Source organism: Schistocerca nitens, chromosome 6 (assembly GCF_023898315.1).
Source record: "Schistocerca nitens isolate TAMUIC-IGC-003100 chromosome 6, iqSchNite1.1, whole genome shotgun sequence".
NCBI lineage: Eukaryota > Metazoa > Arthropoda > Insecta > Orthoptera > Acrididae > Schistocerca > Schistocerca nitens.
This window is the reverse complement of record NC_064619.1, coordinates 448,387,836-448,403,039: the sequence shown is the minus strand read 5'-3', so window position 1 is coordinate 448,403,039 and position 15,204 is coordinate 448,387,836. Positions and strand designations below refer to the sequence as shown.

General features: G+C 44.5%; 1 protein-coding gene across 2 annotated transcripts in view; it reads left to right on the top strand.

Annotated features, from left to right (window-relative positions):
• Nucleotides 1-15,204, top strand: part of LOC126262242 (semaphorin-1A) — a 923,656-nt gene that overhangs the window by 153,595 nt on the left and 754,857 nt on the right. For both annotated transcript variants that reach the window (XM_049958718.1, XM_049958717.1), the window contains exon 2: nt 2,277-2,411. In XM_049958718.1, coding sequence (XP_049814675.1) covers nt 2,300-2,411 — 112 coding nt within the window. In that variant the 5' untranslated portion in view covers nt 2,277-2,299. The remainder of the gene's footprint in view (nt 1-2,276; nt 2,412-15,204) is intronic.

Here is a 15,204-nt window from a genome sequence, read left to right as displayed (position 1 = left end):
CAAACAGACTACTCCCATGCAGGGGTCGTTCCACTGTGGAGCGTGAGATCGTGTGCGTTGTAGTCATGTTAGACGTCGCTGCAATTGCAGGCGCTGTTTGACATGGGTCTCTTCTTGCCTGTTGCACACTGTAGCGGCCATCTGCTGCTGTAGTTGACCGTGGCCGTCCATTCCTCTCCTTTGGACAGCCTGTGGTTTGGCGCTCTCTCCATGTACATGAAACAATGCTGTTAAGCGATATGAAACTCTTGGGCTACAGTCGCCACACTTCTTTCTCCTTCCATTTTCTCGATGACTTTTCTCCGTGTGAAGTAATGTCCAGCTGACCGTCATAAATTGCGGTGACTTCAGTCTTTGACTTAAAGTGTATTTCTATTCATTTAATTGTGTATTTCTTTCAGTTAACTTCTCTTCTATACTGTAGTAGTTCTCTCTATGCATGGTCCAAGTTTCACCGAGCTATGTTATTTGGCAGTGACACAGGATGTGGAAGTTACATTCATCCGTAAGTTTCGAACATCAGTATAAAATTTCGTCAGCAATAGTAGTATGTTAATTTATTTGTTCATGTTTATAAGGACCCCGTTTCTCTCAGTTTTCTGGTATTATCGTTTACGTACATTTAGTAGGCGGAAAAGTACACCCTTGTCTCACATCTTGGTTTATTGAGTTCTGTTACCTTGCGCAACTGGGAGCATCGAGCATAAAGAAAGTTTCATTACACAGCCTCTTGCATTTTATTAATGGATATGGATATCCATGTTTTACTGTAATCTTCCAATCGTGTAAAAACCTCACCACTCACCAATCCTAAAATGAGCCCAACAGACTTTTTGTTTTTACTGTATTATATTCTCCGAAAGTTAGCTATCATACCTGGGAACTACATATATGTTAAGTTATAAACGCTTCTAGAAAAATAATTTTTTTGGTTGGCGGGAGAGATAATTCATGACTCCATAACATAAACCTCTCCCCCACCCTCCCTCCTTCCCTCTCCCTCTCTCTCTCTCTCTCTCTCTCTCTCTCTCTCTCTCTCTCTCTCTCTCTCTCTCTCTCTCCCTCCCTCTCTCTCTCTCTCTCTCTCTCTCTCTCTCTCTCCCCCCCCCCCCCCCCAAACCTCCTCTCGTCCCTTTGGTTTTCAAATGGCTCTGAGCACTATGGGGCTCAACATCTGAGGTCATCAGTCCCCTAGAACTTAGAACTACTTAAACCTAACTAACCTAAGGACATCACGCACATCCATGGCCGAGGCAGGATTCGAATCTGCGACTGCGCGGTTCCAGACTGAAGCGCCTAGAACCGTTCTGCCACAACGGCCGGCACTTTGGTTTTGGAACAGCGCCTGTTACGAGGCAGGACTTTTTTTGGCACTGACGTAAGCATTTAATCAATATTTAGCAAGGGCGCTGATAACCATGAGGAAGTGGGGAGAAGAAAAAATTTATTGTTGTAGAAGCATTTATAATTTTAAGTATATTAATTTCCAGGTGTTATAGCTAACTTTCGGAGAATATAGTATCATAAAAACTAGGAGTCTGACCAGCTGATTTTTGGATTGATGAGGAAAGAGGTTCTTATATGAGTAGGAGATAACAGCAAAACGTGGATATCCAAATCACTTAATAAACTGTCAGGAGTCGGTATAATGGAACTTACAGTATGCTTAAAGCTCTGTGGAGGGCAACAGGCAGATTCCGTATTTCTAGATTTCCGGAAAGGGTTCGACGCGGTGCTCCATTATAGACTGTCAAAGAACGTACGAACATATCGAATAGGTTCACAGATCTGTGATTGGATGGTTCGAAGACTTCGTAAGCTATAGAACCCAGTATGTTGTCCTCGACGGTTAGTGTTCATTAGAGACAGAGTTATCGTCGGGAGTGCCCTAGGGAAGTGTGATAGGACCGCTTTTATTCTCTATATACATAAATGATATAGTGAACAGGTTGGGCAGCCGGCTGAAGTTGTTTGCTGATGGCGCTGTAGGGTACAGGAAGGTGTCGAAACTGACTGACTGTAGGAGGATACAAGACGACTTAGACAAAATTTCTGGCTGGTGAGACGAATGACAGCCGGCTCTAAATGTAAAAAATTAATATTAATGTGGGTGAGTAGGAAAGACAAATCTGTAATGTTCAGAAAAGCTGGATTGTGGAGTATCGATGTAGATGTAGACAGCAACATCATCCCTATTTGATATTCGTCCTTAGTGTTAGCTGTAGATACGTGAATGGTGTGGTGTGCTGCAGGTGTGTGTGTTTGTGTGCCCGCAGCCCGTGGCTGGTGGCGATGTGAGATGCCTGGCGGACGGTGTCTCCTGGTGGCAGCCGCGCTCTGCCTCGCGACGCCCACCGCCAGCGCCACGCCCTGGCAGGAGAACGTCCGACCCAAGATGTACGTCCAGCTCGGTGAGTACCCGCAGCTGGCGCCGACGCTGCTGGCTAAACTGCTGACCAGCGGTGGCATCTGTTCCACATCGCAGTAATTCAGAATTCGCAGTGTTGACAATAACAACTTTATAGTATCTGGCTGCAGTTTTAGTCGCAGCCAGTAGTAATGAGTAGCAACTAAAAATAGCAGTAAACATTTTTACGTGCCACCTCTTGACCGACGTTCGCACTTCTACGAGGGTGATTCGAAAAATAACAGCAAACTATTTTTTTGCGAAGCATGTCCTTATCTTACAGATGCCATCAAGATCTTATTTTTCAACGTAACTACCCTTCCTTCCGATACAGTTCTCGTACCGTTGCACCAACTTTTCTATTCCATTCGAATGAAAGAGTTTAGCTTTTTTTTCTTTTTAGAATATTGCAGCCCAGTCAGCAACTGTGATAGAGTAATATTTTGAAGAATCAGCCTCAGTTGCGCAAATTTTCTGGTCTTTACCAGGTCTCGGTTAAATTAATCTAGCCTTCTTCAGAAGCATAAAATTACTATAACGTGCTAGAGAAAGGCACAATTCACATTAAAATTAAAACCTATAGTACCGTGGTACCATGTCGAATTAAAACTACCTAACTGAAGTCCAGCCCCGGCAACACTTCACCACGCAGTCAGTTGGCCGCGGCAACTACGTTGGCACTGTCCGTTGCACGCGGAATTCGACATGGTACCACGGTACTATAGGTTTTAATTTTAATGTTGACTGTGCCTTACTCTGGCATGTTATACACTACTGGCCATTAAAACTGCTACACCACGAAGATGTACTACAGACGCGAAATTTAACCGACAGGAAGAAGATGCTGTGATATGCAAATAATTAGCTTTTCAGAACATTCACACAAGGTTGGCGTCGGTGGCGAGACCTACAACGTGTCGACATGAGGAAAGTTTCCAACCGTTTTCTCATACACAAACAGCAGTTGACCGGCGTTGCCTGGTGACACGTTGTTGTGATGCCTCGTGTAAGGAGGAGAAATGCGTACCATCACGTTTCCGACTTTGATAAAGGTCGGATTGTAGCCTATCGCGATTGCGGTTTATCGTATCGCGACATTGCTGCTCGCGTTGGTCGAGATCCAATGACTGTTAGCGGAATATGGAATCGGTGGGTTCAGTAGGGTAATACGGAACGCCGTGTTGGATCCCAACGGCCTCGTATCACTAGCAGTCGAGATGACAGGCATCTTATTCGCATGGCTGTAACGGATCGTGCAGCCACGTCTCGATCACTGAGGCAACAGATGGGGACGTTTGCAAGACAACAGCCATCTGCACGAACAGTTCGACGACGTTTGCAGCAGCATGGACTATCAGCTCGGAGACCATGGCTGCGGTTACCCTTGACGCTGCATCACAGACAGGAGCGCCTGCGATGGTGTACTCAACGACGAACCTGAGTGCACGAATGGCAAAACGTCATTTTTTCGGATGAATCCAGGTTCTGTTTACAGCATCGTTATGGTCACATCCACGTTTGGCGACATCGCGGTGAACGCACATTGGAAGCGTGTATTCGTCATCGCCATACTGGCGTATCACCCGGCGTGATGGTATGGGGTGCCATTGGTTACACGTCTCGGTCACCTCTTGTTCGCATTGATGGAACTTTGAACAGTGGACGTTACATTTCAGATGTGTTACGACCCGTGGCTCTACCCTTCATTCGATCCCTGCGAATCCCTACATTTCAGCAGGATAATGAACGACCGCATGTTGCAGGTCCTGTACGGGGCTTTCTGGATACAGAAAATGTTCGACTGCTGCCCTGGCCAGCACATTCTCCAGATGTCTCACCAATTGAAGACGTCTGGTCAATGGTGGCCGAGCAACTGGCTCGTCACAACACGCCAGTCAGTATTCTTGATGAACTGTGGTATCGTGTTGAAACTGCATGGGCAGCTGTACCTGTACACGCCATCCAAGCTCTGTTTGACTCAGTGCCCAGGCGTATGAAGGCCAGAGGTGGTTCTTCTGGGTACTGATTTCTCAGGATCTGGTTGGTTCAAATGGCTCTGAGCACTATGGGACTCAACATCTTAGGTCATAAGTCCCCTAGAACTTAGAACTACTTAAACCTAACTAACCTAAGGACATCACACACACCCATGCCCGAGGCAGGATTCGAACCTGCGACCGTAGCAGTCCCGCGGTTCCGGACTGCAGCGCCAGAACCGCTAGACCACCGCGGCCGGCTTTCTCAGGATCTATGCACCCAAATTGCGTGAAAATGTAATCAGATGTCAGTTCTAGTCTAATATATTTGTCCAATGAATACCCGTTTATCATCTGCATTTCTTCTTGGTGTAGCAATTTTAATGGCCAGTAGTGTAGTAATTTTATGCTTCTGAAGAAGGCTAGATTAATTTAGCCGAAACCTGGTAAAGACCAGAAAATTTGCGCAACTGAGTCTGATTCTTCAAAATATTATTTTAGATCGTGCTCGCAATCTAGACTGCACCGATTCTTTAACCTCATCACACTTTCAAATCCTCGTCCTCTGAGAACGTCATCTTGCGTTCACCAGTGAGCAATCTAGGCACACATCGTGCACATAAAAAACAGTACTTCAGAACCTCACTAATAACTGTATGAGTAGATCCCACACCGATACTCAGTTCCTGGCTAAAGCTTCTTCGGTAATATGCTGGTTCTGACGAATCATGGCGTACATCTTAAAGTGTTGCACTAAACTATTCCCGATGTGAGCTCTCAAGTGCAAGATCTGGAGTTCCCACATTTTGACTTGCTCACTCGTCAAAGTCACAATCTAATGTTTATCAATAACTACTCGGAAGAAAATTTATGCTTATGACACACCTTTAGCAAGGAGAGAATGAATTTTCACTATTCACTCACAGTATTTCACGTTTATCAATCATCCCTTTCAACCCGCTTTATGACTTCAATGACACATTTTTAAAATACTCCGATCGCACATTTTACAGGCGAGAACATGTCACTTCTGTTGAACTGACACAGTTTACCTGGCCAGAAATGTTAATTAGCAGATACACTTGCCATCATTGCCTGTTGGTTGCTACTTGGGACTAATCGCTCTTTAACGCCTAAGGTGATGGATGGCAGCAGTCACAGTTTAACGTAACAAAGTGAAACAGGATGAGAATTTGTAAAATGCAATTGTAAACTGTGTCAAACCGCAATCAAAAATCTGTTACCGGAAAGCAGCATTTATAAAAATCATTGATATCAGAAAGTCACGCTTTACCACATCCTTACAGCCAGCTTCTTCGCACTTAACACACTAACAATGAAATGGCTGCACTTCCACAAAATATTCGGTATTCGTTTCACGCCTGCGCACAATGCAGTTTCGTCTCACCTTGTCCATTGTGATGTGATGTACTACCCTTCATATACACTCGTAAATAGAGATACTCCTTTTCGACTGCCTGAAATTCCATGCAGCTATATATCTAACTGAAATTAATTGGGTCGCCAGTCTCTCTGTAAAAGGTTAATCCCGTGAGATAAGTGTAATTTTCTAAATTCTGATCAGTCTCCTCTCACTGTCTCGAAGACCCAAAATACATTCGTAGGATCGGAGTATTGCAGGTACATCAACGTCAGAAGACTGACAACAATAAATAAAATTAGACTAATACTTCTCCCGTTCTCTTGTACACACCATTCGAAGATTACGACGCACAGGAAAAACAGCGATAACATAAAATACCTGTTAACTCTTAAAGAGAAAAAAACCCTTCCTAATAAGGAGAGCACGCTAGCGTAAATTAATTGGAGCTCCATTATTTATCTGAGGAAATTCCATACTTTTACGTAGTTCGAAACTGCGATGTCGGCCGCACTTTGTTATACGCGCGTCGCTAGTTAGGCTGCCGTTACTCGTTCTTACAGCCGCCACCGCGGCGCGAGGGCGCTGCCACAAACGATCACGCCGCTACCAGTCAGATGAAAGCATCCCCTCTCCGGAGCTCCAACGGCGGGTGTTCTTAACTTCGTACATTCATGCACAGACCCTTTTTTGTGTGTTTGCCAGTTGAATAACATTTACAGACTTTCATAGTGGCCAGGGCTCGACGTTTTCTGAATAGACATTCTGTTGAAGAGTGACAGATGTATAAATCTTTTGTACCCGTGTGTATTTCTACATTTAATCTGCTGTTGGCAACTGACGCTGTCAATATAGCAACAAAGTTACGTCCTCCTCCTCCTCCTTCTTCTTCTTCTTTTTTTTTATATATGTAGAATAAATTCATGTCTGAATTTTCTGTTCGTGAACGACAACTGTTCAAATGGCTCTGAGCACTATGGGACTCAACTGCTGAGGTCATTAGTCCCCTAGAACTTAGAACTAGTTAAACCTAACTAACCTAAGGACAGCACAAACATCCATGCCCGAGGCAGGATTCGAACCTGCGACCGTAGCGGTCCTGCGGTTCCAGACTGCAGCGCCTTTAACCGCACGGCCACTTCGGCCGGCGAACGACAACTGTTCCTTGCTCCTGTATCCACTAAGAACCACACAGCGTGCAAAGAAAGACATAACAAAAACGTAAGGCTTAAGTTATCCTTAAAATCCCAGTCTCTTCTGGAAGATACTTGCTGTAACTATGGTATACAAAATGTAAAAAAAACTACAGCGAGTTCCCTTCAGCACTTAGCTTTCAATTGCGAACACTACTCCGTCTCTCCGCTCCCCGAGGCAGGGCTCGCGACGTCTACATTCGTGATTACTCGTTATCGCTTCTCGCCGCGCGCTTGCGGCCGACACATTTTCGCGTTTTGATTGGTTGTCACCAAAATGCTGATGAGTCAGCTCCCTTCCCGCCTCCCACTGCCGTGCTAGGTCCTCCCAGGTGAATTTACGATACAGCCGTATTCCTGAAATCACAGACACTACTTTACAAAATGAAAGCAACACTTCGCAGCTGAAAAGCTACATCCCCACAGCCTCGGAGTTCCTGCAGCAGCTACAGTTCCATAACTACACCAGATACCGCGTAAGCCTTTTCGCCGCCAACAGGTTGACTTTGGTGTGTCCGGCGGTTCGTAGACCATTGTATCTGCGCGCGTGGGCGAGCCTGCCTTGTGGCTTCACAATGTCGCTGTACAGTACACGCAGGCCAGGCCACACTCTTTCTCCGGGGACCATTGGCCAGTTCATGATATTCTGCCTGCGGCCGGCATCCTCAGCTGGTTTCCCCCGTTGACGTTAACCTAAGAAAGACAGGTACGTAGTTAAACATTGCGATTAAGTTCCCCTTAAACCTGCCATTACAGCCACTGTCACAGCGGGCATCTCGTGCCGTGACCACAGTACATCGTAGTGATGCACTCTCGTGCGTTTCTCACTTCACTTCTGTAAACCTTGGTTGAAACAGGAAGAGCAATCTTCTCTCTCTGAAGCGTAACAAAGAAATAGTTTTGATGCGTGGTTTTAAATGTGTAACAATAGCATACAAATCACGAGGGCGTGCTGAAAAATAATGCTTCCTAATTTTTTATGTGGAAACTCTTAAGGCTTTATAAGTAAAATTACGTTACTAACATTCTACATCTTCGTTCTTCATATCTACGTATTTGCAGCCCTCTGTCGCTAGAGGGCTCTAAATTGTAGCGTGTATAATGGCGGTTTGTAATGTAACTATGTCGGTGCGTGAGAAACAGCGTGCTGTAATCGCTTTTCGAATTCGAAGAGTTCCTCCACACTTGGGGCCCTCTCTCCTTCATCATGGCAATGCCAGACCACACACGAGCGTGTGACATCTGCAACTGTGCGATGCCTTGGCTCTACTGTCTTCGATCATCCTCCATACAGTCCCGACTTGGCCCCATCCGGTTTTCATCTGTTTCCAAACCTTAGTTTACATTTTTGCGGACTTTAGTTTGATAGTGATGAAGCGGTGCAACCAGAGGTGAGGTTCTGGCTCAAACATACTACAGTGTCGCCGGCCGGCCGCGGTGGTCTCGCGGTTCTAGGCGCGCAGTCCGGAACCGTGCGACTGCTACGGTCGCAGGTTCGAATCCTGCCTCGGGCATGGATGTGTGTGATGTCCTTAGGTTAGTTAGGTTTAAGTAGTTCTAAGTTCTAGGGGACTGATGACCACAGCAGTTGAGTCCCATATTGCTCAGAGCCATTTGAACCATTTTTTTTACTACAGTGTCGGTATCAACAAACTGGTGTTTCGTTGGGAGAAATGTGTTTGCACAAGGATGACTATGTTGAGAAACAAGTATATAGACACCAAGAATAAAGATTTAGAATGTTAATGATTAAGCTGTTTCGCCACTTCTTAAAATGATCAAGTGAAATTCTGAGCCGAAAATGTAAAGAAAATGACGTGAACAATGAAAATTTCTGCTACATTAGGATTCGAACATGCTACTACTCGCGATATGTAGGAGACCTGCGTTCGAATTCCCATCTAAAAAGTTTTATTTCTCACGACATTTCCTGAAATTGTCAGCGTTCTGAACCTTTTTCTTTTTAAATTCGTAGTCAAAAATTTCCCAATAGTACAAAGAACAATCAGCAGTTGCAATCCAATGAACTACATTTAGGAAATTGATGACGAAATTAATGCACTTTTTTCCCAGTAGTTTTTTTTCTATTAGCGAGCGTAAATTTCGGAGTACAGCGCAGTCTTCAACGGATCAGTTTACCGTGGAAGGCCCTACACTGCTATAACATGGTAGTCGTATGAAGACCTGAAGATGAAACTGTGCTTCGAAACTTACACTGGGTAATGAAAGAAGTTACTGCAACAGACAGTACACGCAATTTATCAATTTTTGTTCTTTTAACGATAACGGTTTTCCAGTGAAAATCATTGTGACGGCTTAAAAAAAAATTATTTCGCTGTTAGCATTTGTAATACTTAAAGTTACTCTGTCACAAGGTACAGAAAAAAAGTGAAAAGCGTGCTTATTATGGCTGTTCATAGGTCCCACCGCCGGTAGTTACCTAAATGGCCAGGAATATTAAATGTATGCAACATTGTATCATTCTGTGCACGAAGGGGCCGGAGCGGAAATAGTTCAACATTCGTACCGTTTCTGTGCGCTTTCGGCAAAATTCCAACGATCTGGTTTTGGAGAAAAGAGTATCAGCATTGTAAGTGGGTGGGAGAGAGTTTCTATCTCCAGAAGTCGTGTTTATTACAAACAAAAACTTTGTTTCGAAGATAGGGTTGGGGAGAGAGAGAGAGATAGACAGGGGAGAGGAGTGGAAGTAATCAATCATCCTGTTTCTTCAGGGTGGTTCAAACTACTACTGAAGCGGAAGTGCCATTTTTTTTCAGCGAGCAGTTGTGAACTGTCGTCTGCTGTAAATAAGATTTAAGATTACCTCAAAAAATAAAAATATTTGTGCTAGCATCCTCTGTGGACGTCTCCAGCATTAGGAAACGAATCTCTAGACCCAGATACACGCGTTAGACAACCGCGTAATGTTCATCAAGAAAACACTATAGCTTTAAATACAGGCCGTGAAAGCATACATCTTGTAATTATGACACGTGTTTGTTTAAAAAACAGCTGGCTGCGTTTCCGTCGGCATGAAAGTCGGTTCCAAATTCAACTCCAGTCCGAGTGAAGTGGTTCAGTGATAAAGATGTTGGGTCTCGCGTAATGCAAATGCCGGCATGATTACTTCGAAAAGGACTATGCTGATTGGCGTACCATCCTTAAGCCGTCATCCCACGGGACGTGAAAACTCACGTGGACGAGGAGCTGGTGACGTCACAGCGTGAAATTCCACGTTCCACTATACCGTGGAGCGTGAAATAAACGACCTGGCATCTTAGATTTTTGCCTCTTGGAGAGGAGCGTGGCTAATGAGACGTGACATCGTTGCGTCACAAGTAGGAGCCGCCATATTGATCCGAGTTAAACATCGTATTTGGTGGGTTTCCTTTCTCAAAGAGTACGTCGTACGAATATAAGCAGTTTCAAAGCATCAGCAGATAGAGAATCTCTCGAAAATCCATCGTTTTATCTACGATTTGTTAATGACGGGAAGCTACACATCGGTTGGTAACGGCTTCCTGTGGTTGATGTTTGTAGTCTTGGAAAGTGTGTGCTACGAAGTTTAACGTCTCAATGCTACGGCATAATGATGTTCGATTAAAAGCGCGTCTTTTTGGTACAATTTGCAGATACAGTCTTAGTGTATGACGTACGAAGACTCGCCAACTATGTTTTAACTGTAGTGCAGTTGACAACGTCATCAGTTGCGAGCCGTAAAGACAAAGATAGCAGGTATGCGTCCAGTTACTCCCAAATAATTTCTTTTAATCATTTGGATTCTAAAAGATTGTGGAACTGTCTTATTCGCTCAATAGACGTATTACCTCAAAAGCCGACGTTGTTATTATTATTGGTGATATATTTGCTGCAGTTCTGGTTTCAGATCTCTTTTTCCGTTCGAATGAAATTACGAAACCAATCTCGATATTGAAATCGAAGTTATGAAATACACTGATCAACGGGAACATTATGACCACCTACATAACAGCAAGGGCGAAGTACTTGAGGACAATATTATGGAAATGGAAGAGGATGTAGATGAAGATGAAATGGGAGATACGATACTGCGTGAAGAGTTTGACAGAGCACTGAAAGACCTGAGTCGAAACAAGGCCCCCGGAGTAGACAACATTCCATTAGAACTACTGACGGCCTTGGGAGAGCCAGTCCTGACAAAACTCTACCATCTGGTGAACAAGATGTATGAAACAGGCGAAATACCCTCAGACTTCAAGAAGAATATAATAATTCCAATCCCAAAGAAAGCAGGTGTTGACAGATGTGAAAATCACCGAACTATCAGTTTAATAAGTCACAGCGGCAAAATACTAACGCGAATTCTTTACAGACGAATGGAAAAACTGGTAGAAGCGGACGACCTCGGGGAAGATCAGTTTGGATTCCGTGGAAATGTTGGAACACGTGAGGCAATACTAACCTTACGACTTATCTTAGAAGAAAGATTAAGAAAAGGCAAACCTACGTTTCTAGCATTTGTAGACTTAGAGAAAGCTTTTGACAATGTTGACTGGAATACTCTCTTTCAAATTCTGAAGGTGGCAGGGGTAAAATAGAGCGAGCGAAAGGCTGTTTACAATTTGTACAGAAACCAGATGGCAGTTATAAGAGTCGAGGGGCATGAAAGGGAAGCAGTGGTTGGGAAAGGAGTGAGACAGGGTTGTAGCCTCTCCCCGATGTTATTCAATCTGTATATTGAGCAAGCAATAAAGGAAACAAAAGAAAAATTCGGAGTAGGTATTAAAATCCATGGAGAAGAAATAAAAACTTTGAGGTTCGCCGATGACATTGTAATTGTCAGAGACAGCAAAGGACTTGGAAGAGCAGTTGAACGGAATGGACAGTGTCTTGAAAGGAGGATATAAGATGAACATCAACAAAAGCAAAACGAGGATAATGGAATATAGTCGAATTAAGTTGGTTGATGCAGAGGGAATTAGATTAGGAAATGAGACACTTAAAGTAGTAAAGGAATTTTGCTATTTGGGGAGCAAAATAACTGATGATGGTCGAAGTAGAGAGGATATAAAATGTAGACTGGCAATGGCAAGGAAAGCGTTTCTGAAGAAGAGGAATTTGTTAACATCGAGTATAGATTTAAGTGTCAGGAAGTTGTTTCTGAAAGTATTTGTATGGAGTGTAGCCATGTATGGAAGTGAAAGGTGGACGATAAATAGCTTAGACAAGAAGAGAATAGAAGCTTTTGAAATGTGGTGCTACAGAAGAATGCTGAAGATTAGATGGGTAGATCACATAACTAATGAGGAAGTATTGAATAGGATTGGGGAGAAGAGAAGTTTGTGGCACAACTTGACTAGAAGAAGGGATCGGTTGGCAGGACATGTTCTGAGGCATCAAGGGATCACCAATTTAGTATTGGAGGGCAGCGTGGAGGGTAAAAATCGTAGAGGGAGACCAAGAGATGAATACACCAAGCAGATTCAGAAGGATGTAGGTTGCAGTAGGTACTGGGATATGAAGAAGCTTGCACAGGATAGAGTAGCATGGAGAGCTGCATCAAACCAGTCTCAGGACTGAAGACCACAACAACAAACAACACATAACAGCCGGTATGGCCACATATGGCACGGATAACGACGGCGACGTATCGTGTGGGCTGGAAGCAGTGAGGCCTTGGTAGGTCGCTGAAGGGAGATAGCACCACATTTGTGCGCGGGGTGGGGGCCGCAGCACATCAAACCGGAACTCGCCATTGTGTTCCATCACACTTGTAGCATTCTGACATGGTGCGTTATGTTGCTGAAAAATACCACTGCCGTCGGGAAAGATGATCATCATGTACGTTTCTGCAATCAGTCTACGATGCTCCTTGGCCGTCATGGTGCCTTGCACGAGCTGCGCTGGACCCAGCGATGCCCACGTGAATGCTCCCCTAGAGTATTGTGGAGCCGTCGCCAGCTTGTCTGCGTCCGACAGTACAGGTGTCAGAGATTTGCTCCTCTGGAAGACGACAGATTAGTGCCCTCCCATCAGCATGATGAAGGTATCGGGATTCATCAGACAATGCAACTATCTGCCAGTGCCTCAATGTCTAGTACCGATGGTCACGTGCCCATTTCAGACGTAGTTTTCTATATCGTGGTGTTAACATTGGCACACGCATGGGTCGTCGGCTGTGGAGGCCCATCGTTAGGAATGTTCGGTGCACTGTATGTTCAGACACACTTGTTCTCTGCCCAGTATTAAATTCTGATGTTAGTTCCGCTACAGTTCGCCGCCTGTCCTGTTTTGCCAATGTGTCCAGCCTACGACGTCCGACATCTGTAATGAGTGGTGGCCACCCGACCTCACTACGTCTGGACGTACTTCCACCTTGGTTTCGCCGGCCGTGGTGGCCGTGCGGTTCTAGTCGCTCCAGTCCGGAGCCGCGCTGCTGCTACGGTCGCAGGTTCGAATCCTGCCTCGGGCATGGGTGTGTGTGATGTTCTTACGTTAGTTAGGTTTAAGTAGTTCTAAGTTCTAGGGTACTGATGACCACAGCAGTTGAGTCCCATAGTGCTCAGAGCCAAATTAGTCACCTTGGTTTCACCACGTGTTGAAGACACTCCTCGAACACTTGTGCCGAGCCTCCGAGCCACCGCGATCTGCCCTCGGTCAAACTCTGATAGATCGGGCGCCTTCCCCGTTCCACACGCGGACAGCATGCTCACTGATACTACATGCACCGTGTGTGTGTCAATCCTCGCTGGATGACGCTGCTATCGGCTGGACGAGTTACTAACGGTAGCAGGTCGGTGGTCACAATGTTCTGGCTGGTCAGTGTACGTTATTTCAGAGAACTGGTCAATGCAACATCTAGAAATGGATATTATGATGCGGAAACTGGTATTAGACCCGATGCATTACCTATATTCGATTTAAAACCGCAAATGGGATGCAAATGCAGTTGAGGTAACGGAAACTTTGACTAGTATGTATCGGATCGTTGTAGAGTAGTGGTTCCCAATAGGTGGTCCGCGGACCCCAGGGGTCCGCTAGCTATGCCAGAGGGGTCCCCAAGATGCTATTAGAAAAAAAATATATTAAATACATTTCGAACCATAACAGATTATTAGTTTTGGCCACTTCTTGCATGAGCAGAGCTTTAGCGAACGCTAACTTCTGCGTCTAGCGTCTTCCTAGAGCCAACTGACACTAGCACACTCTAGCGCAAAACTGGAATTAGATAGAGGCAAATAGTTCTGCTGTATGCCGTTAGACTACGCGCGCTGCCTCTTTGCAGCTGACAACTGACAGTCACTTTACACAGAAACTCGCATTTCAGACGACAATCGGCCATTGCTAATTTATTTCCAGTGCTTTCACAGACCGTATTGCTTACATATTCAATATTTTGTATTGAAACAGTAGTGTTTGTAAAGCGTTGTTTTTTGGGGAAGCTACAGTTCGCGTAGTTAAAAATGGACCGTTGGTTAAAAAGTGGTTCATTAAAACGAGAAAGGCCTACAGATGAAGAAGAAGATAATGCATTTGTTATACTAAACACCCAGATTTGAAGACAAATATTTTGAGCAATAATCAAAAATTTAACAATAACAATGATGGCTAAATCGAAAAAGTTTTAAGCTCAATATTTTTTCAATAATGAATATGTCAATGTTTTTTTCTAAGTACCAAAAATAGAAAACGTATAAAAAGACTTAAATTGGCTTTTTTATGTACTTGATACTGTGATATGACAAGGTACCAATCATGCTCGGTGAGATGGTCCTCCAGAAAATTTTGTTGGGAACCCCTGTTGTAGAGCATTGTGTAATATGCCTCTACCAGCACTTCGCTGTTCAAGCCATGGACGAGTCCTGAATCTACTTTGCGATTTTCTCCGCTGTTCTTCGACAATTGCTAACATAGTTTACGTAGCTATTTTACGCACGTCCGTTTTCGTAAAGAAACTCTGTGGCTTGCGAGCCAAGTAAAGCCGACAGCTGTCCCTGGAGAGCGCTAATCAAGTTAACCAGCTCGTCACTTGTGCCGACTGCACTGTCTCGTGTGGCGTTGGATTTCGGTCCACGTCAACGTTAGCTTCCTCGTCCCGTGAGGACGGCCTCAAGCAAGTCGAAACTTCTCTCCATCTATAATGGCCTCGTCATCGACAAGACGTTTAACTCTTATTTTTATTGCTGCGGTGAAGTCCAGCTGTATATTTAAAAGACTGAAATGTGGAAGCATATTAGTGCTTTGCTCACACCAATTTTTTACTCGTAC